Raw genomic sequence first — 23,113 nt, forward strand, 5'->3', positions numbered from 1 at the left:
AGCAGAAGTTACCGAAACGATGCACTTTACATTTTACACGATATTATTCAAATTACGAAATCTCTGAAGACACCACTTTCGGGCATCTAATCATCTGAAAAGTAATTAACTAGAAACTTTATTTACGACTTTTGGAAATCACGCCAACGGCATTAAATTATAATATTTTCTCCCAAATGTCATGGCCCGAATCAAGAGCGTTTTGCCCGAAAAATTACCTAATTTCCGCAGCTGGGGGGGGGGGGGGGCTGCAGCCCCCCCGCCCCCCCGGCTCGTACGCCTATGAGTAACACAACAACGAATTTTTTTTCGCAGTTCATCGCTCACCCAATGGTGTATGACTTGCTCAACTCCACATGGTACGGCTCTTTTTCCTCAGTAAGAACAGAATCATGGCGGAAACCTGGACGATGGGGATACTTTTTTCTCAACCTCTGGACAGTGTTTGACTTCGTCTTATTTCCCTTGCTCTTTGCAATTTTCTTCGCTGTGCATTTGTTTAAACAGGCCTTGAGGAACAGGAGAGGTTTGTGATATCGCCCATTAGTAGTGCGTGTGTACTTTGCGTAGTAAGCTCCGTGGTAGTCAAGAGATTTAAAATTTCTATATGAAACACCCCTCCTCAGAATGATTATTTTCCTACTTGGTTCCAAAGAGAACAAGAAAGTGTTACATGCAGTTGTTACAACTCAAATTGAGAAATCTTTTAAGAAGTCATATATTTTTATGGCTTTCAAATCTCTCTTCACTGCTCGGAAGTGTTACTGGCTTTATGATTTAAATGTTTCACTTAGGTTACAGGTATTGTGGAAGAGGACCTATGTGGTGAGGATGGGCTAATTTTGGTAGCTAGATATGATTTCCCTAGACCGTTCAAGATTTTTTACGAATAATTTTTGACAGACGACTAGTGCTGTCGGAGGTTTCTTTTTGAAAGTCTCCATTCTAAGCTAGAGTTGTTCGGAAGTGTTACTGACTTAATAGTTTAAATGTTTCACTTCTGTTACAGGTATCGAGGAAAAGGACATCTATGGTGAGGACGGGTTAATTTTGGTAGCTAGATCTCCATAGACCGTTTAAGGTATCATAGAAGGAAAAGAAATATACTTTTTTCAATTTCCTGAAAATTTAATATTATGAAAATAAAATCTATCATCTTCTGAAATTTTTATTTTAATATCTTTTTTACTTCAGGAGATATAAAGTAAGAACTAATTTGAGGGTAGAACAAAAGGCGCGAGATTGATTACATTTCATGTTAACTTGATCTCGTCACTTACTAACGGTTTTAAACCAGTCTTGATTTTCTTGCTCATTCGTTATCAAGTATACCTGCAGTAGCTCTTTCCGAAAACTAGATATATAGAAAGATTGTTTTTGTAATTCAAGTGTTGTTTACTAGCTGTTATCAAGACCAAAAGCGACAAGTTTCTTTTGTCGCTCTGGAAAAAGGAAAATTTTATCGCAGTTTCCATCGGAGCGGAAATATTTTTCACCGATAGTAATAGGGGTTCCTACTAAACTCAGAGAGATTCAGTGGCCAGAGTCTATTTCTATCGAAGTTGCCGTGGGCACTAGTTTGCGAATAATACCGCCGACAGTGCATCATCCTTCGCGTGGCACTGCACTTCGAGCATCGAACGTCGAAAAGCTGTGTTGCTTTTGTTGGGTAACTCTCTTTCCTCAGCCTGACCTCTTTCCTTCTCTTTTTTCTGGTCGTAGCATCTTCCATAGCATCTTTCATAATGATACAAACAGCTCCATAATCACGCGTATTACACTTAACCTGCTCGACTTAACTCGTTACATATTGTGTCGCGTCGGCGCCGATAGGCAAAACGGTGTCAAATGGCTTGCTTCAATGCGATTTGATAACAGCCTTCACAGGCGTGAGGTGGGAACGCGTTTATGCAAACAAACGCCGACGCACCGAAAACCTTAAGTCGCTTTTTCTCTTAAAGTGTTTAAGCTCGAGTTCTGAACTTTGAAGAGTTAATTCTCGGCCGATACTCGGTCAATTTTCGTCAGATTTGGAAAAAAATGTCAGTAATGAACCCAAAAGGTTTGTCTGGGAATTTTGATTTTTCCCCTTACTTTTTGAGATTTTGCCTCTACATCGAAAACTTTGTTCAAAAGCGGTACTTTGAAAAATAAAATGATTGAAAAATAACTAAGCGTCAAAAGACTAATCCCAGACACGCTTTTTTTTAGTTCAACATGTGTAGGTCACGTTCCGATAAAAGACAGAAGGAGTCCACCAAGAGTGTCGTGAAATACACTCATCTTGTCGAGTGTCTCCGTGTGAAAGAATAAGCTCCCATTCTGTTCAATAGAAAAAATCGAAAAAATAAAGAAATATCCGAAATCCGTGTTAATTAGGCTTTAAGAAAATGTGTACTTTTATAAGGATAGCGCAAATAGTTTTTACGCTATTTCATTTTGAATGAAAATGCTAATTTCCCTTCTGTGATACTTAAAGAATTTTTTTCGAAAAATTTTTGTTAGACTATCATTGCAGTCGGAGTTTTCTTTCGAGAGTCTCCACTCTAAGCTGGTGTCTCATTCATTTTCTTCTAGAAAAATACAAGGAATACTTTACGACTCCTTATTTCATCTTTTTTCGCGACACGTTGAGCTACCTTACCCTCCTTGGTCTTCACTTCGCCATTTGCCTGTCTCCTTCAACAATTTCCTTCAGTGCACTAGAATGGGTTATCTTTGTTTTCTTCCTGGGACGCATTTTAATGGAGGTGGATAAGTTTATAAGAGCTAAAACGGCCGGAGTAAAAGCACGCACAATAAGGGAGAGAAATTATGATAAACTCAACCACCAAGAAGAAAATGGGACTGCAGAAAATGACGATATCTTGCTTAAGAAGTTTCTTAGTTACTTCAGGTATTTCAGTTTTTGACTGTATATGTTTATCGAAATCATTGTTGATTTTCAGTTTTTGATTGGCCTATTTGACTTTCGGAAAATACTTGGTTCACACACATGTAGATGACATACATCTATGTGACAAGTGAATCCTTGGGTTTAGGTGACAGAGAAAGAATTAACCATCTTAACTAAGGTAACGAAATGGACCACTATTGCGTGGTTGGGTGCAACACTATGAGCCACCATTCATTTTTTAGAGTTGCATAACACATGATAAAGTGCACCATTTTCAACGCTTGGGTGCATCAGTAGGAGCCAGTATTCAATGTTTTGTAGCCTAGTGTAGTCGGAGCCCCCCTGCCCCTCCAAGGAGAAACAGAAGCGAGGGAACCTTCTACGAAAACCTGACGTGAATCGTGTTATATGGCGTCGCTCTTATGCATGAAAATATGTAATGATTTTTTTATTGGTTAACCGTTTTTTGGATCTTTGCGTAAATTATGATTGGCTAAAGTTGGTTGTTTTCTTTCATACTAACGAAAAAGATGGTGAACATGACTGCCTTCATGGTCACCTTTCCGGACAACAACGATCTACGACGAGATTTTAATGAACTTTGTGCGACTTTTGGGATAGAGAAATTTCAGGAAAAAACAGCAGAAAGCCATAGATATGTTTTTCGAAGGTAACGATGTCTCCGTTTCGCTACAAACTGGCCATGAAAAATCTTATATGGAATAGGCCGCGCCAGTGATCAATCGCCACTCTTCTTGGGAGAAACCGATCACTCTACATTTCCGCCTTTTAAAGCCCTCATGGAAGACTAAGTGTACCGTCTCAATGGACTTCGGTCCGGAGGATTGTCCGCCTTCAACTCTCGGTCCCCTTGCGATGGTGATACGAGGATAAAAAAAAAAAACTAGCTGTTTCTTGTAGTGATCCATTCGACTAAAAAATGCGTCGCTCCTTCTTCACACTTGCAGTTCAACTATCTCTTCAAGAAACCCGTAAAAATTCGACATTCTGCGACAAATGATCCAACTTTCTTAGACGACCGCGTGGACGTTAAAATATATTTTCTAAGGGCGATGCTAGTCGAACATTGTCCTCTTCTTAGTTTATACCAAAACCGCTCAATGGCAAAGTATATATTTGAACGCGGACGTTGAATTGCAAATTTATCAGAAATAACGGGAAAATAACTCAACGGAATGTTGTTGTTTACTTCGATTACTTTTCACAATAGCGCGTGGCACGCCGCAAAAAACGCTAGTCATAATTTTACATAGATTAGAGTGGCTTCATATAACATGATTCGTGTCAGGTTTTCGTAGATGTTCCCTCCCTTCCTTTTCTCTTTTTTCTTGAAGGAGGGGGGGGGGGAGTAGCTGTTTTGGTACATATTCAAGCACATCAGTAGGTGAGGCCCGGTTTAAACGTTGCATTTTACATGCGCCGAATCTAATACTAATTTAAGTCGACCTGAATTAAAAAAGTTCGGCATTTGATTTAAACGTCGTATTTAATTGTGCCAAATTTAACTGCCGAGTGCGAGTGCCAGCTTCATTCCCAGACTCCGCTCTAAGTCCCCCGCCAATATGGCTGACAAAAAAAAAGAGGATATTTTGTGTTTGCGGCGTTTATGCCTCTCAAGCACCATTCACGCTAACAGGAAACGGCGACATAATGCAGATCGCAGTGTATCATCTGCTAGCAAGAAGAAGACGGCTTCTGTATGTTTGTTCCCTTGTTATGCTTTTCCTATCGCAAAGGAATGCCATAGCACGCGTCCCAAGACACCGATCGTGCCGTCGATTGATACGAAATGAAGGCTGGTGGCACAAGGTGTGGACTACATATTCTGATGTTCGATTCTTTCCCGCCAGTTTTCTTTATGGGTAAAATATAATTAAACATAATTTATGAATAGACTCGGCACATGTAAAATGCAGCGTTTAAATCAACTGTCGATCTTCAGTCGCATTTTCGACTGGATCAGTCGAAAATTCGACTGAACTCGCATTTAATACAAATCTGCCGAATTTAATTGATGTAAACGTCGCATTTTACATGCACTTAATTCGGCAGTTAGATTCGGCGCATGTAAAATGCGAAGTTTAAACCGGGCCTTGGTGTCTCTTTATTTTTGGGTACATTATCATGGACCAATGTTATTTTTAAGGTACACCATAATGGGTTGCCGAATATTATTATTTGTTTTAGGTAAAAGCAGGTCATTGATTGGGTTTCACCTATGTCGGGATCCTGAATATTGAAAATGAGTGTGCTGCTGATTCTTCTCGTTGAGAATGGACATACAAAAGTTTTAAACTACACGCTATAATGACTTTGAAAACAGCAAGCAAGAGAAAGATAAAAATTAGCATAACGCTCTCATTTTAATTGTAATCTATTCTTTTAATCATTTTTTTGTATGAAAAATGTAATAGCATATAGTCTGCATGCGAGAACTGATTCTACTTGCATATGAATGACATGGGATCTTTGCAATAACTATGTTTATTTATGATCTTCTTATGCAGCTTATATCCATCCTTTTTATAGTGACCGTTGGAATGTGCTTGACCTCATTACTCTTTTTTTCTACCTGATTACCTTCATCTTACGCATGATCACATGGAGTAACTCCACGGACGTATCAAACAACAGATTTTTGGCTGTGGCGGAGTATTTCTATGGCTTTATCGCCATGGTTCTCGCTCTGAGGACCTTTGGTCAAGTCATGGAGTGCAAGCAGAAATTGGGCCCAATACAAATCGCCTTATTCTCCATTATCAGGGATGTGTTTGCGATATTTTGGCAGGGTTTGGCCATAATTCTGGCGTTTTCTCTGGCCATCACCAAGATTTATGTTACTGAGAAAGCCTATACCTCAGGAAAAGATTCTGCGGAGGATTTGTGAGTACAGTTCGTGATCTTGCTTTGTTTTCGAGCCTATGAATGACAGACTCTAACTTGCATTGTTGGGTTTTTTTAATTTTTTTCCTTTTTCCGTTAGAGCGTGAATGCGTTTAAGTGGGTAGCTAGAGGAGCTTTTCTTTGACGTTATAAAAAGGAACTTTATTTGTGTATAGGCGCCCGACGGTGGAAAAAATTGGCTAAACGTGAATTAAGTGAGATTTAGGTTTTCGATGGGAAACCTAACAGGAGTGTAAAACTACTTACCCCAGAATGCCAAACTTTCTATAAAAGGTCATGTGTTTTCTATTTTTATGATTGTTTCTCTCCTATCTTTTAAAGGGCATGCGGTGAATCAGGGATAATTTGGTAAGGGTAAAATTGTTCTTGTTGTTTTCCATTCTTATTTTTAACATTTTACACTGACTTGCCAAATTATGCCATTCTTTCATGAGATGTTCGTTTTTAGTACGTCGCGATTATTCAAAACTCAGTGTTGCAAGCTGAAGTTGTGGGGCAAGAAAGTCAACAATCCAGTACCTCACTAGGATTCACTTGTGTTAAAAAGGGATTAACGGCTGGCTATCTGTCTACCCCAGAGAAAGGGAAACTAATCATAAGGTCTGTCGAGAGACAACAAGTACGGGTTTAGCTTTGCCAAAATATTTTACTTTTCATCATGAAAACTCTCAGGAAGAAGCCGCTCCTTTTTGTGGCAGTAGAGTTACGAAACAATAGGCCGAGCAGCGCGCGTCTAAAGTACTCTGTTTTCCTCCCATTCCTCTCGCAGCCTCGCGACCAATTTATATAACTTCGTTTCTCAAAACCTCCACAAGCAGCCAGCTATTCAATGTATCTTTTACCTAAAAGAGGCACCTTGCGGTTTTTCCCGTCTAAAATAGATCCAAAAGTAATCATTTGTATTTCCGTTTACTTGTTTTTGCATACTAAGACATACATATGTTGTTTGACGTAATAGACCTGACAAGTTCTTTTGAAAGTAAAATCTTTTGGATCGATGATCCACAGGGGCCAATTTCTCTATGAGAGTATAATATTATAAAGCTTTGTATGGGAGTTTATGCTCCTCTTTGTTATTCCGTAACTAATAAACTCTAACCTATTCCCCATTTCAGAAACGAGTGGGCGAGTGGGTCGAGTTCGCCGCCCAAGTTTGTCTGGGATCGTTAATCGGGAAACAAACCTTTGTTTGCATTAGATTTGTGTCCCGAGTATCGATCCCAGACTAACCTGCGCGGTGAAGTCGACCCACTCCGACACTCGTTTTTGAAATGAAGAATTATATAGTGTGCTCACGTTATTTGTGTTCCTTGGTATCGAATTCAGGCCACTTTGTCGACTTGTAACTGATCTCTCATCCTACTACTGCTTGTGTTAAGAGGAAGGAAAGGAGGAAGGCTTCGTCAGATCAGTGGATTTAACCAATTGCGGAAATCACTTGATTCAAGGACTAAATCCCGCCTCCTTGCTTCGAGACTCTGAATCAAGAAAGCCAGACAAGTTGATGGAAAAAAATTCTATAAAAGTTCTGAACCGTAGGGAAGCCCTTTGGGGGAATTTTGACTCGTGTCCAGGGTGACAATTTCATAATGGTCACTTAATTGCCCAAGAAGTTCTCGCCGCTGGTTCAAAGTAGCTTCAAAGTGGCTGGTTATCGGAAATTCTCGCTGGATTGATTCCTCAACGGAATAACTTTCAAAGAATATTTTTCGATCAACTTGAAGGATGATCCAAATAAGAGAAGGACGCTGATGTTTGGAAGTAGCTGTGGCGGTCATTATGGTCTCAATAGAAATTTCCAAATGATTATTTGATCTAATTCGTTACTTTTGAAATTGTTCTCTAGTTGGTGGAACATGGCGACGCACCTAAGCTGGTCTTTACTGGGCTTAGGCGACCTGGATAAATTGAATTCCGTCGACAATCCTTCCGCTTTTATGGTTCGTCTCCTGTACAGCTTCTTCTTAATCATAGCAGTTATTCTTCTCGTTAACATGATGATTGCTTTGCTCTCCAATACCTATCAGCACGTTCAGGTACTAAACAGTCTTTCTACCCTAGCGGTAGTAATTCATTCTTTCCGTAATCCAGAATGAAGAAAATACGAGAAGTCCTCGACTGTAAACTGGGACTCTTTTTGGCGTAAGATGTCAGATACATTTTCCGTTAAGTTGATAAACTTCTATGATCATACGAATTTTTTTTGGCTACCGACATTTAAATCCAATTGGCTCAAAATGTCCCATATTATGATAGCCATTTACTTTCTCTGCCTGAGCGATGGTCAGTTCAAGAAGAGTGGCTCAAGGCTCCCTTGAATGACTTTTTATGGAACCCGTCCGCAAAACTGGATTCGTGGTTTCGGACTGAAACTATAAGAATGAGTTTTTAAGGACGAAAATGACGTTCAAGATTGTTGTATGATACGACATAGTTTTTCTTCTCTTAAAGGAGTGGTGCCTGTGGTTCCTATCCACTGGTAGGTCTCTAGAGACTGTTAAATCACTCTTTGTTTCTCCATTATTAGAATAATTCACTCCAGGAGTGGTCTTTCAAGAAAGCCATTACTGTTAGGACTTACAGTACCTATCATCCGATACCAGTACCTTTCAACATTTTGTCTATCCCACTGAAAGTGTTTTGGAGAACACACTTTGACAGTCCTGCTTTAGACGAGGAAGGTCGGGTAAGCTGGTAACGCTGCGCTAATTAATTTTGTGAATTTTGACAGAGGCCACTGTTGTTAAAAATTATCATTTACGTCTGCTCAGTTATTTTACTTTGATTTTGATTTTAGCTTTCTCTGATTCGACAGAGTGACAACCTGGATAAATTGGTGGATAGCTTACAAACAATCTACTTCGAGAAGTATGGTTATGAATTTCCACTCACAGGTAGGGCGATATGCTAGATTTGTGGATCATAACCTCGATCACACATTTGTGATACGTTCATAAACCAAGAAAAGGGGCGAAAGGGTTGTTGTCCTACTAAAAACAGCCAAGGCTATGATTGAACGAATTTCTTAAAGAATCTAAAGATAACAATTAAACAGAGGCGTATTGTAATGATTTCGTTTCGATTCAAAACAGGTCAAGTTAATGGGCTGTTTCCTCTCTTTATTTAGAAGAGAAAAAGATAGATCACTTGATTCAAGAAAATGAAGGAAATCGGAAAATGACCAGTCAGATAGCACGGCAAGTATTCAAACCGCTTGGAAACAAGGAGGAGAAACTTGCGTTTGGCCAAGGAGTAAGTGTCTTTCAGGTCCACATTCCGGTGAATGCTAAATATGAAGTTCCCTACTATAAAGGGTCGATCCTGCTACATCATGAAACAACGAAACACCTTTGTCATCTTTTTTTAACATAACAATCCCTTCTCTAAAGAAAATTTGAATGTAAGATGAGGGAAAGTAGATGCTCTGCCGTATTTTCTTTATTCCCTCTAAGCGTTTGAAGCAGACTTGAGATTTGTGTGGTCGTGAGTAGTTTACAATGATGTTTTTTTTTTAATCAATCTTTAGTTAATAACACAAAAATCGAATAAAAAGTTATATACGCATAAAGATATATACAACTAGATTTGCAGAGTGTTGTAATCCTGTTTGTCTTTGTCAATCTCTGAGCCTCGCATTCGTGTGGGTCCTTCATGTAACTGAAGTTTTCTTCGATTGGCATTTAAAGGCGTGGTATGATTCGCAAGGAATTGCCGTCGATGGCTGCCTCTTAACTTACTTGGGACCTAAGTTCTGCCACGATTGCAATGGAAGCAGTATTCAGGTTGAGGAACATAGCGCCAAATTTAACTCTCCTTTTACACCAGAGACACCTCGACTTGAGGTGAGGTTTGGTTTCTAATTATAATACATACATACATAATGCATTCATTAGTCTGAAGCCCCCTGCTGAGAGCTCCTTCGTCATACGAAGGAAACTATTTGGGAACCGCATAATTCCTGCTCTATGATAAAAAATCTCTGGATAAGGAACATAAGTACATCTAGTTTTGACCCTCTTCTTTTTGAAAGCCCAGGTTCGTATAACTTTTCTTTTGTAGGCGCTCTTAGGTATGTTCGTTTCTAATTTGGAGCACAAACATACTCACGATTCTGGGGCTTTCCATGGAAATTTCGACTCAATCACTATTTTCATACAGTCACAAATCGCACCTAAGCTTGTAAAGTGCATGCGCAAAGTTAACTAAGTGTATACGAAGGACTGAAAGAAAATTGCGTCGTTGAAAAATAAGAACATGGCGTGTAATACGCGCGAACCACCAACAAATTGACCGTCTGAGTCTTATTACTTACAACTGATTTTGATGCGCGGCTAAACTGTTACTTTCTTGGCACCGATGAAATTTTTCAGTATCAATTTGGCCGTCATTTTCCAATTTTTTTTACTGTTTGCTACCACGGTACATGATCATAAGCAATGGCGGTTAAACGTGCTCAGAGGCTCCGTATTACTCTTGCTAATATACACGATTCAGAGGAATTTACGGGATCCATGTTTTGGTCCACAACCGAATAGCGTTTACACGAGTACTGGTTTGGCGGTTGGGCAGGAAGTTAACGCTTTTTCACGTACTAAATTCTCACTGAGGAAATCGCTTCATCGAAACAAACGCCATTTTGGTCTCTCCCGCAACGCTTCGGCCCTGCTTGTCAACCCAACAAGAGATGTCCTTCTCGTCACTCTACTTCTACAATGCAATGATGTCTCACTAAACCCTGGCCCGCCAGTGAAGCTATCTGCTGAAAATTTTACCCGCTCTAGAGGTCTCAACATAGCACACTTAAACGTGAGAAGTTTAATGCCGAAATTGGATTCTTTAAAGATACAAAAAGCAAAGCAAACCGGACGACAACTGAATCAAAAAGCGAAGCAAACCGGATGACAACTGGGTAAGTAACATTTCTTCTCGTTCCTTAGACAAGACTGAAATTCAGGTATTATCATACGGACTAACACACTCAGTAACACCTAAACACATACCGACCGAGGCTATTGTATCTAGTGTTGAGGCGGCCCTGTCTCGGCAACGAGAGCTATCTGAGCCGACCAAGGATAATATCAGAAGCAGAATTGCCTCCACTATACAATCAACGTCACTACATGACAGCAACTTGACTAAAGACGAACAACGCACACTGAAACGACTGAGCAACGACGAGAGCATAGTCATCCTACCAGCGGACAAAGGACGAGTTACTGTTGTTATGGACAAAACTGACTATCACGACAAAATGTAAGCACTAGTTAACGACAAACGAACCTACGAAGAACTCAAACGTGACCCAACTCCTGCACTTCAACGTAAACTCAACAGTAAACTACTGACATTCAAGAAAACGAACGCCTTTGACACCCAACGGTACTATCGACTGAGCTGCTCGGTACCACAGCCACCGAAACTCTACGGTTTGCCGAAACTACACAAACCTGGTTTCCCGATGCGACCTATTGTTTCTTTCTGTGGCTCTCCCACATACCAACTATCCAAGTACCTGACGACAATACTACAATCGCTAACCGACAAATCCAGACATAATAACTTGGATATATCAACAAAGTTGAAGTGGTAAACTGGCCACCGTAACGATTACAAAAGCTGACGTATCGAGCGTTAGCCCTTCGTCGGAGCGAATAGAGGAATTGTGGGTTGTGTGTGCTTTTAAAGGCAGAGAATGGAGCTATCTTATTGGTGGGAACATGGCAACGAGAAAAACAAGAATAAATTAGTGGAATGAAAAGCGTTCGTTGATCCCTGTGGGATTTAGACTGCCGGTTTGAAAGATGAGCTTTTGTTCAAGATTTTTACGGCTTTCCGTGCTACCTAAGTGTAAGGAAAGACCGCAGATTGCCATATGTTGCTTAGAATGATTAGGTAAATTAAAATGTCTAGCGACTGGTTTCGATGTGTTCTTGTCAGTCCTTTCCACGTCTCGAAGGTGTTCTCGGAATCGGTCACCTAGTCTTCTGCCTGTTTCGCCGATGTATATCTTTTTGCAATAAGTGCAAGTTATGCAATAGATTACATTGGCGGAGGTGCACGTGAAGTGATCGGTGATCTTAATGGATCGTTTAGGTCCCGATATTTTATCAGTGTTGTGAATGAAAAGACACGTTTTGCATCGTGCACGAGCGCATTTAAAAGTGCCTGGTTGGTCATTAGTCTGAAAAGAACTTCTGACCAAAAAGTTGCCTACGTTTTTGTAACATAAGACATAAACTACAATCCACTGAAGACTTCATTAACGCTACCAAGACTGTTCAGATACCTGACGACTACAAACTAGTGTCATTTGATGTGAAGTCACTGTTCACAAGTATTCCACTTCAATTGGCAGTACAATGCACTGAGACTGCAATCCGACAATCTACCGACCCACTACCGCTACCGACAGACGACATCATGGACTTGCTAAACATTTGCCTAACGTCTACTTACTTTCAGTACAACGGTAAACACTACAAACAGTTACACGGCACTGCCATGGGGTCTCCAGTTTCTGTTGTTATAGCAGAAATTGTGATGCAGAACATCGAGGAACGCGCCCTTTCGACTTGCCGACAAACGATACCGCTTTGGTTACATTACGTTGACGACACATTCACCGCCGTTCGACACGACGAAATTGACGCATTCCACCACCACCTTAACGAACAAAACACTGACATACAGTTTACCAGAGAAGTCGAAGAAAATGGCAAACTTCCTTTTCTAGACTGCCTGGTAAGCCACAACGACAACTCATAACGGACGACAGTTTACAGAAAACCGACACACACCGACCGATTACTAGACAAGTCATCCTACAACCCTACATCACACAAAGCCACAACTATCAGAACTCTAACACGACGCGCACAACTAGTATGCGACTCGACAGACAGCTTATCCGACGAGAACAAATACCTTCACCGTGTTTTTACGAAGAACAACTACAACAACGACTTCATCCGACGAAACACTCACCGACCCACTACCACTACCGAAACAGACGACACCGCAACCCCTTACGACTATAGCAACCGTACCGTACATAAAAGGCATGTCTGAAAACATCTCGCGCATCTTACTACCCTCCAATATCCGCGTCGCCCACAAACCCATCACCACACGACGTCAGTTACTAACCAACGTTAAAGACAAAGACGAACCGAGGAACAGACAGGGAACGATTCATAAGATCAACTGTTCTGACTGCCAAGCCTCCTACATCGGTGAGACTGGCAGAAACCTCATAACAAGACTGACTGAACACAGACGGGCGACGAGGAAAGGTGATGTCGGAAATCACATTGCTGAACGCCATCGACTTACCAACCACAACATTTACTAGGACTCTGCGCAATGACTAACCTACAGCACTGACTATTTTCAACGACTGACTCTGGAAAGCTGGTTTACTAACTTAGAACAGACTCCCCTAAACAGATGTCAGCAACTACCCGCTCCATACAAACGACTCATTCACGACATAAACATCACAAGAATGACCTAACTTTACCGACAGATCGAAACAGACCAATCACGACCGACTTACGTCACTTGAGTCTTACAGCCAATAACATCACGGCAAAACCAACCGATCATTTCACACGAACTGGAATAAGAACATTCTACTGACAACAATCATTCACTTGACTCTGATGATGACTTCCGCACAGGTTGTCGAAACGTCAGTCACTACCACCGACAACAGTCCTTCTCAGGAATACACTCACCCGGACGATCAGACTACACCTTCACATGTTACCCCCGGGTTCAAGCCATTTACTGCATTAAAGATACTAATGGAGAGCAAGCCCTTCGATGTTTTCACTGTATCAGAAACCTGGCTCAAACCGTCCATCTTGGATAAAGAAATACACCTTCCTGGCTACTCTTGCGTACGATCTGATAGCTTGGGAAAAGTTGGCGATGGATGTATGGCTTACGTTCGGGACGGGATTCCTTATCGCCCAAGGCCTGATCTCGGTACTTCTTCTGCCGAGTCATATTTTATCGAAATATGTCGGTCTAAATGCAAAAAGCTGTTGATTTGGACTATCTATCGCGCGCCTGACCGGAATGTGGAGTCATTTATTCAAGATCTGGACACTTCATTATCCGTATTACCTTAAAACATTGAGTTGATTGTACTCGGTCACTTTAACGTTAATTTCATAGACTCGAACTTGAATAATAACGAGAAAGCCATGAATAGTAAATTGATTCAGGTAACAAATTCTCGCGAACTTGGCCAGCTTATCAACAAACCAACACCGGCTTACAGAAAGATGATCTACTCTGACTGATCTATTGTTTTCGAATACGATGTATCGAGTGACTGATCTCGGAGTTATTCATTTAACAATAAGTGACGGAACCGCCGCCTGGTTAGCTCAATTGGGAGAGCGCCGGACTGCCGTGCGGGAGGTCGAGAGTTCAATACCGGCCGGACCAACAGTTAGGGTCTTACAATTAATTGAGAAGAATATGCTTCCTTTCTTTAACATCAAGAAACGGTTAGATATTCTAGTCTTCTCGGATAGGGACGAATAAATGGAGGTCCCGTCTCCTGCAGGGTTGGGGTAGGAGACGTTAATTTCCCACGCACGAGATTACTGTGTGATGGATGTCCTCCCTGGGGTGGGTTGGGTGGGTAGGTGAAATCGCTACGGACTAAACACGGCTGCCAGAAGCGCCTGTCTGATTTCAACCTTAAAAAAAATTGTAACTAAACACGTATGTTGTTTAGAGAAATAGAGACCTTTACCTTTACCTTATTCCATGATTTTCTGTGTTGTTAACTCAGGTGTTACCAAAGCGTCAGGGAAAACTATTGAATATCGTTCTTTTAATTATTATGCCAAAGAAGATTTTGTAACTGACTTGAGAGATGTTGACTGGGAATCTGTTGCAAACAAGGAAGATGTCAACTCTGCCGTCTCCACATGGAACAAACTGTTGTGATAGACATGCCCTTATAAGGAAAGCAAGGATACGTGGAGTCCGCTGTCCGTGGATGAACTCGCGTTTATCACAAGCTATGAGCCAACGTGATTATGTCCATAGCAGAGCCATTAAATCTAACTCACCTCACCTCTGGTCACGTTAGAAGAAGAGAACTATGTCAACAAAGAAATACAAAGATGCAAAGCGGAGTACTTCTCAAACCTAATATCCGTTAAGAAGAGCAATCCAAGTGCATTGTGGAAAACCTTGAATGAAATCACTTCACGTAAACAGAGCTCTCCAATCTCTTGTATCGAAGCCGATGGTTTAGCACGTTGTGATAATCCATCTATTGCCAATATCCTAAATGTTCACTTCTCTACAATTGATTCAAAGCTCGCAATGAAACTAAAATCCTTCATTAGCTTACCATCTCCTCCTGTAAGGTCTACTGATTTACCAAAGTTTGTTTTCAAACCAATAACTGAAGAGTTCGTGTGCGATCAACTTAAAGAACTTAGAACTAACAAGGCAATTGGCCTAGACAATATTAGTGTTCGTCTTCTGAAAGACTCAGCTAGTGTATTGAATTAGTAAGTCTCACAAGATTGTTTAATCAATCTTTGGTCACTCGTACCTTCCCTTCCTTATGGAAGTTTAATTTGGAAAGGTATCTGCCCTCTTCGAAAAAGGCGATCGCTGAGACCCAAACAATTACAGGCCAATAACTGTGCTACCTACGTTGAGTAAGATTCTGGAGAAGGCAGTACATAACCAACTCTACTATTTTCTCAAGGAAAACGAGATTATTACCTCCAAGCAATTTCGTTTTCGACCTGAACTATCAACTAATACAGCTTTGACACACTTTACAGATAACGTACTTCTGAACATGGACTCTGGTCGTCTTACAGGAGCTGATTTCTTAGATCTCTCGAAAGCGTTCGACACAGTTGACCACAACCTTTTACTTCATAAGCTTAATTCGGTTGGACTCTCAGCTGATACTCTAAATTGGTTCCAGTCATATCTCACAAACAGAAAACAAAGGACGTCTGTCGGAGATGCACTCTCTCTTGCTGCACCAATAACTGTTGGGGTCCCACAAGGAAGTATATTAGGACCGCTTCTTTTCCTTATCTACGTTTATGATTTACCATCGTGTCAGCTTGCCAGAGAAACTATTCTTTACGCTGATGACACTGTAATTTATTATTCTTCGACTAATCTATCTGACCTTGAAAGTAAGTTAAATTTAGATTTGACTACAGTTTCTAACTGGTTTTAGAGTAATCTGTTGACACTAAATATTTCTAAATGCAATTTCGTTATTTTTGGTTACCCACGGAAGCTTAAACTAGTCAATGACGTCTCTCTTAAAGTAAATTCCACTACTATTGATAGGTCTGACTCGCTTAAGTACTTGGGAGTTGTTATAAACCAAACTCTGTCTTGGTCCGAGCACATTGATACCATCAGTACAAAGATCAATTAAAGGATTGGAATGATAAAGAGAATACGACATCTTTTGCCTCTACATGCTAAACGAACACTATATAATTGCTTAATCATCTCACCGTTTTATTATGGAGACACAGTGTGGGGTGACAAAAATAACGACACGCCTATGGGTCATCTGCAAGTTCTTCAAAACAAGGCAGCCAAGGTCCTGCTTAATTAGCCACCAAGAAGTTCATCAACTGAGGCACTAGATCGTTTGGACCTAAAGCCCCTCTCGAAGAGACGACACTTCCATCGCTGTGTTATGATGCAAAAATATCTATTAGGGGAAATTGATTTAAATTTGACATCAGACGCAAAAGTAGTTTTCATTCTCATCTAACTCGCAGAAGCAATGATTTACATCTTCCTCGCGTGCGTACCAATTGGGGCAAGCAAACGTTCATTTATCAAGCCTCTAAGGACTGGAACAACTTAGAAAAGGACATTAACAACAGGAAATCATTGTCCCTCTTTAAGGCAAAGCTTAAAAGTTTGTAACTAATGCGCTATCTCATTGTTGAGTTATTTTAAAATTAATTCACTGTTGTAATATCAATTTTTTTTTCCTAGGTAATTTTATTTTATTATTTGCAGGGCCCCACTGAAAACCGCTACGGCGAGTGGGCTCCCTGGATAAACATCATCATTATTATTATTATTATTATTATTATGATTATTATGCAATTAATTTTACTTTAAAATTAACTTTTTCGTGAAACCTCATCTTACGCCTGTTATAACCCATATGGTGTACTATTAATGCTCAGTACGAACCATCCGTGGATACGAAACGAGTGGATATTCATTGTTTTGTAGGTACTTATTCAGGAGACGGGGGAGAGGCGTTCAATAGGATTGGGTGTGGTGTATGAGGATTATAACCATCACAATTTCCCCGGGTGGCGTCCTGGAACAGTTGGTTACCACGTGGACGATGGGAATATATTTGAAGGCGTGCCCTGTTGTGGAAGAGAAGTCGAAGGTATGGGCTACCTTAACAACAGGTGTCACTTGTCTATTACAGTATTTACGCAGGTTTCGCCACCTTGCAAGTTCGTTCCCGACTATCTTTGCGACTTTCCCTTCTGAAGCAAGGTGAGTTTGCCCCCATTTTTACCAATTCGCCCCTAATTTTTCCACTCATTTTCTGATGGCTGAACATACTTCTCCTCGGTCGAAATCAAAGTTTCTTTTCCAGAGGCATGAGTTGAGTTCAAAAACACGAAAAGTCGCCATGAAAGGACAGGCGCAATGACACACGAGTGTGAATAACAAACTACGAAATACGTACGTTGGTAATTGCTTCAAAATGTGGCTTGCCTCCTGGAGAAGCCATTTTCGTTCATAAAAATAGCATTTGAAATTTGTTACGAACACAAACATAAAATAGTGAATGAAGGTATTATTCAGCAAATGACACAGGCATACTCGGAGGAAAAAGGAACTCCGAGTGTACCCAGTAGACGAACATATACGTCCTTCCGATCAGTACTTCGAATACTGTACCACTGAGCTATGGGAGACTCGTGGCAGGCCAGGCCGTTTAACTAGGTCCATGGTGACAAACATCCCGCATACTCTAAGGATAGGTATGTCGATACATGATGCTTATGCGCAATAGTGATGTAAATGAAGATGGTAAATTTGTGAAAGGGATGTGAACCCTGTTAGATAAAGATCATACATGGAAATGAAGCGGCTTTGCATCACTCTGCAATAGTCGCGCGTTGGTTAACTCGGTTGCCAAATTGAATTTGCATGTTGACCGATATTTGTCATGGTTTTGCTGTGAAATTTCATGCTAATCGATATATACCATGATATAGGAAACGAGTTGAAATATTCTGAGGTGAAACTGGTAAGGGTGGGGGCGAACCTATTTTACTACATGGGACGGCTGGCTCATAATTGAGGTAGGAGGCAAACTTACAATGAGGCGAAACTTCCAGTTCCCTACTAACCAGGATCCGATGGCCTTTGAAACCGCATTCAAGATTTTACCGTCCTCCTCAATCTGACCTTCCAACAATCAATTTCCGTTCCAAAATGAAAAGGATTCTGAAAAGTTAGTTCGTAACATTGAGGGTATCTCTTTCAAATCGAAATAGACCCCTCGATATTACCATTCTGATGTGCACGGAGTAAATGCGGAATATATTGTTGTTGTGCGTGCAAGATGTAGTTACATGCCCAGGATAGAGTGTTGCTGGACAAAGTTGCTTAGTAATCCATAGGCCTGGGGTGTGAAACTGAAAAAAAAAAAAAAAAAAAAAAAACCGGATCCTTTGATCGTAAGGGTTCGGAATGTCGCCTTCTGTATGCTGATCAAGTGCTCCAAAAAGAATACTTTATAGGCCAAGGAGATTCATATCAACAAATGGCACTTCCTGGATCATTGGTATAAATTTCAGTCCTTGTAGAAATAGAACGAGAGAGATTGAACTTTAACTTCGGATGAACGGAGAGGTTGTTCATCGATTAAGATCGAACAACAAAGAAAAAAGTTCAATTTCACACAATGTTGTTACATCATTTGTTACCTCGTGTTTGGTTTAACTTTTTTTCTTTTTGCTATGTACTAAAATATCTTAAATCGATGAATTAGGAGCCATGGCTCACCGCGGCGATCTCATTGCGTGTGAAGTTGATTTTGAGGGAGTGCACGATGGCAGAATCCCTGTGTTGTTTTTCTTAAACGGTAAAGAAGTGGCGCGATCTTCATTGAAGTACACCTCAGGGCAAAAACTGATTCCCTCCGTCGCATTGGCAGCTAAAGGCATTACAGTGCTGGCAAAGGTATGTTTGAAAGGAAATGGGGGAGGGCGATGGGCTATGAATTAAAGCTGTAAATGGTTTGATTTCATGAGTGATAAGTTAACACACCTCGGCACGCTCCTCCACCTTTAATGTGCCCGTGACATTGTCAATAGAATTCAACTCAATATGGACAAGGGCATGTTTTCGTGTGGGGTCTTTATTGATCTGCAAAAGACATTCGATACTGTCGATCATTATATCTTATTACGTAAGCTGGCTCTTTACGGAATTCGTGGTACAATCAATGATCGGTTCTGTTCATACTTATATGGAAAAACCCAAACCACTCAGGTAGGTGCCTATATTTCTAAAAAAGAAAAAACCTCTTGTGGAGTGCCACGGGGTTCTTTTTTGGGCCCTTTATTGTTACTGATTTATATTAATGATATTTACAAGGCTTCAAACAAACTAGGATTCTACCTATTCGCTGATGATACAAATCTGTTATATGCCGATAAGAATTTAAAAATCACTTGAATCTGTTGTAAATGTGGAGCTACTTAGTATCTGTGACCGGCTAAGCGCTAATAAATTCTCCTTAAATATAAAAGAAAACTAATTTTGTTATCTTTCATCCATACCAAAAACGCTTAGATTATGAAATTAAACTTAATATATATAACAACTGAAGTAATAGACTGATAAGTATAGAACGTAAATCATATGTTAACTACTTAGGGGTACTAATGGATAGCAATCTCTGATGGAAATATCATATATGCTACATCGCGTCAAAGATCAGTAGTCATATAGGTATAATATCTAGATTAAGGCATTTCACTCCCTTCGTGACTTTGCTTGATATATATAGATCTCTCATTCTTCCATATATCTCCTATGGCCTTACTGCCTGGGGACAGGCAGCCAAAACGTACCTAAATAAGATACTCCATGTTCAAAAACGGGTAGTCCGCTTGATGAATTTCTCTAAGTTTAATGTTCACGCTGTTCCACTTTTTATATCTACCAATATTCTGCCTTTACCTTTAATCTACTTTAAGAATTGCTCTATCTTAATGGATGATGTCTATAACAAAGTCGTGCCATCTAACATTTCTGCTCTCTTTCGACCCATTAAAGATGCTCATCATTATAACACACGATCTTCTAACGCTGGTAACTTCTATATAAACTACTCTCGATTAAATCACGATAAGAATTCTTTTTCCTCTATGGGCGCAAAAATTTGGAACTGTATTCCTGATGTTTTGAGACAGCTTGCAAAATATAGTTTCAAGAAAAAAATAACCGAATCTTTACTTCAAATCCTTCTAAACCAGGATTCTTATCCTGATATTGATGTATTAATAAACGAAATGACAAGAAACTAGACTTCGTTAAAATAAAAAGTATTTTGAGCTTTTCCTGTTTTTAATTATGTGCTCGTGGCTTCGTAATGAGTATACCAATATTTTTGTATTCACTTTTGTAACTGACGTCTGTACCTTTATAATTGTTGTTTATTTTTGGTCATTAGAATAATATTATATTAATATGTAATTGACACATTTTTCATACTAGCTGCCTCGATTAGCTTCGCTATATTGAAGGTACTCTTAATTTATAAGTTAAATTTTGATTATAAATAAAGATGTTGTTATTGTTGTTGTGGCCATATTCGAAGCATGTGGCGAGGGTGCCGTTTCTCCTCTCTTCAAAAGTTGGCAGACATCTATGAAACCTTTTACCCTGTTCAACAAAAAGGGTTAAGTTAAGCATATCTGTGGCCTGATTGATTAGAAGAAGCGACCTGCCGAAGAGCACGCACATCTCACCTCAACCTATAGAACTCACACAGATCTGTTTTTCATAATTTCGGACATGAGAGATCATAGCTTACAGCTATAATTGTCTTTATATTACTTTTTTTTTCCGCATGTTTTAGATGTGCCACCGTGACGGAGACCCTTCCAGAAGAGTGACAAATGAAGACCTGCAAGAGAAAATTGACCTTCTTCAGGAACAACTTGCCGAACTGAAAAAATTAGTTCAGGTTTCGATGGAAGTAAAAGAGAAAAAAGAACCAACTTCCTTGTAATTTGAGTTAAGTCCTCAGGTGATAGTGTAAATGCGCGAGCTTTGATGGATCAGGGAGTTGATCAGTAGCACCCTTGCAGCTCCAATTTCAGTATTCCTCGCTTGTCATTACTCCATTCTTTTTTAACGGAGGGAGGAAAATAAGTAAGGTTGTAGCCATCTCAGTAATTGTACGAAAACGTTTTTTTCAGCTTACGTTCAATGGACACTCGTTTGTTACCATTTTTATGAATAAATAATAGGGTGAATTTCAAATAGTATCTACAAACTATATCTACATCTGTAAGATGTCTCGTAAAGCTTCAAAGTATTTTACTTGCAAAGAATTTAGAAATTAAGAAAAGCATGTGTCCTTTAAAAGTTACTTTTGCTTTATATAATTCTTCAACTTCAAATATCTGGTCAGCAGTTCTCTCCTTCAGCTTGAAAATCATTTGGGAGAATGTAGGATTCAATCAAGATATCACTTTTCTTATGCTTTAAATCTATTCTCTGTTTGCTGAAGAACGCGTCGGTATTGTAGAAAGAAAAGTAATTTTAATACTCTCTTTACATTTGATTATTTTCTTTCGTTTGAGTGTCAATATACTAGATGGACAGATCGCATTTACATCAGTCTATGTGAATTACAAATACTCTGCCCCCTAACCATATATTCTTAAGTTTGTTTCAGAATTTATACTGCTTTCTCAGTTTACGTAATCGTTCGAACAATGCGTGCAGTGTTAAGTCAATATTGCTGATAAGCGATCGTTTACAGTTGGTTTTATACAAGTTTTGTGCTATTATCAAACTCCTGTAAAGTGTGCTCACCCGGGAAATTTCTGAATAAAAGAAATTTTGTCGCGATTGTTTGACAAGCCCATGATATATCCTTAACATATATCTCCAGTAGTGACAGGGGGTACTGTAGGATACAGCGAATCAAATAAGAGGAATACACAATTCTCAAATCTGATTGCCTGTGTTACACAGTGCCCCCTATCACTGCCATCTTTCTATATTCCTCAGAAATTGAAAGTTGGGCAGCCATCTTTGTGCCGTTCGATAAAGTGTTCGACTTTAACAATGATGATCGGTCACATATTAATGAACTGTCAACTTCCCAGTGCTTAAATGGAAAATTAATTGTTGCAAATCCCTGTAAAATTGTGTACAACCAGTCTTGCCCAGCGGCTGATCAGAAAAGATCGTGATCAGTCAAAATATTTCAAAATTTATCGATAAAGTCAAAGAAACTACTGCAAGAACGGATCAAGGAATGAAAATAGCATTTTAATTCCCTCAATTCGAGCGGTCAGACAGGTGGGTCTTCACAGGTGCTGTAGAAAGGGTTGGGGAAGCAAGAAGACAAATGAACCCTCCCCAGGGTTTACTGAACTTTATTAACAAACGCTTTATACATTTAGAAGTAGAAGAGTTTACTAACTTATAGTAATTTTACAGCGTGCAAGTATTTCCAGTACAGTATGATTACTGCTAATAGTACATTTACTCAATTAAGTACACAGTGCTCACCTTAGAACTCATACTAAACTCGTCGTCACTAATTAAAATAGGTGCATGTATAATCAATACACTACATGCATGTACACTATATGTTATACTACAGATGATCTGCAGAAAGGAACATCAAGTCGCTTAAATTCCCCAGTACCAGGATCTGAAGCCATTTTTCAGGTATAGAAATGATTAATTAATTGAATGAATTTAATTTGTCTTTTAATTTTGTTGCCACTTTTGATGCACATGTGGTCATCAACAATTCTGACATAATTCTAAGACTTTAAAAAAAATATTTTCATTCAATCTTATTTTCTGGGTAACAACCTTAAGGTATTGTCACTTTTAGCAATGTCTTGTCCTGGTTAAAATCCCAAATGATTCAAGGAGAGAATTTTGTTAGAAAAGCGGTGCATGGATTGATTGACTAATTGTTAGACCCGTTAACAGATTGGTTGACTGGGGTATTACTGATTGACCAAC

The 23,113-nt window shown here is 39.7% G+C and overlaps 1 protein-coding gene across 7 annotated transcripts in view; it reads left to right on the forward strand.

Annotated features, from left to right (window-relative positions):
• Positions 1–23,113, forward strand: part of LOC111342250 (transient receptor potential-gamma protein) — a 122,780-nt gene that overhangs the window by 10,598 nt on the left and 89,069 nt on the right. For 2 of the 7 annotated variants that reach the window (XM_088743201.1, XM_088743216.1), the window contains 13 exons: positions 316–526; positions 1,010–1,033; positions 2,578–2,896; positions 5,447–5,800; positions 6,143–6,169; positions 7,668–7,857; positions 8,349–8,507; positions 8,619–8,715; positions 8,949–9,073; positions 9,508–9,663; positions 17,090–17,255; positions 18,879–19,069; positions 20,976–21,976. In XM_088743201.1, coding sequence (XP_088599327.1) covers positions 316–526; positions 1,010–1,033; positions 2,578–2,896; positions 5,447–5,800; positions 6,143–6,169; positions 7,668–7,857; positions 8,349–8,507; positions 8,619–8,715; positions 8,949–9,073; positions 9,508–9,663; positions 17,090–17,255; positions 18,879–19,069; positions 20,976–21,128 — 2,172 coding nt within the window. In that variant the 3' untranslated portion in view covers positions 21,129–21,976. Of the gene's footprint in view, positions 1–315; positions 527–1,009; positions 1,034–2,577; positions 2,897–5,446; positions 5,801–6,142; positions 6,170–7,667; positions 7,858–8,348; positions 8,508–8,618; positions 8,716–8,948; positions 9,074–9,507; positions 9,664–17,089; positions 17,256–18,878; positions 19,070–20,975; positions 21,977–23,113 lie in introns of those variants that run through there. The other 5 variants (XM_088743209.1, XM_088743204.1, XM_088743214.1 and 2 more) reach the window with 5 other exon arrangements.

This window comes from Stylophora pistillata, chromosome 1 (genome assembly GCF_964205215.1).
Source record: "Stylophora pistillata chromosome 1, jaStyPist1.2, whole genome shotgun sequence".
NCBI classification, from domain to species: domain Eukaryota; kingdom Metazoa; phylum Cnidaria; class Anthozoa; order Scleractinia; family Pocilloporidae; genus Stylophora; species Stylophora pistillata.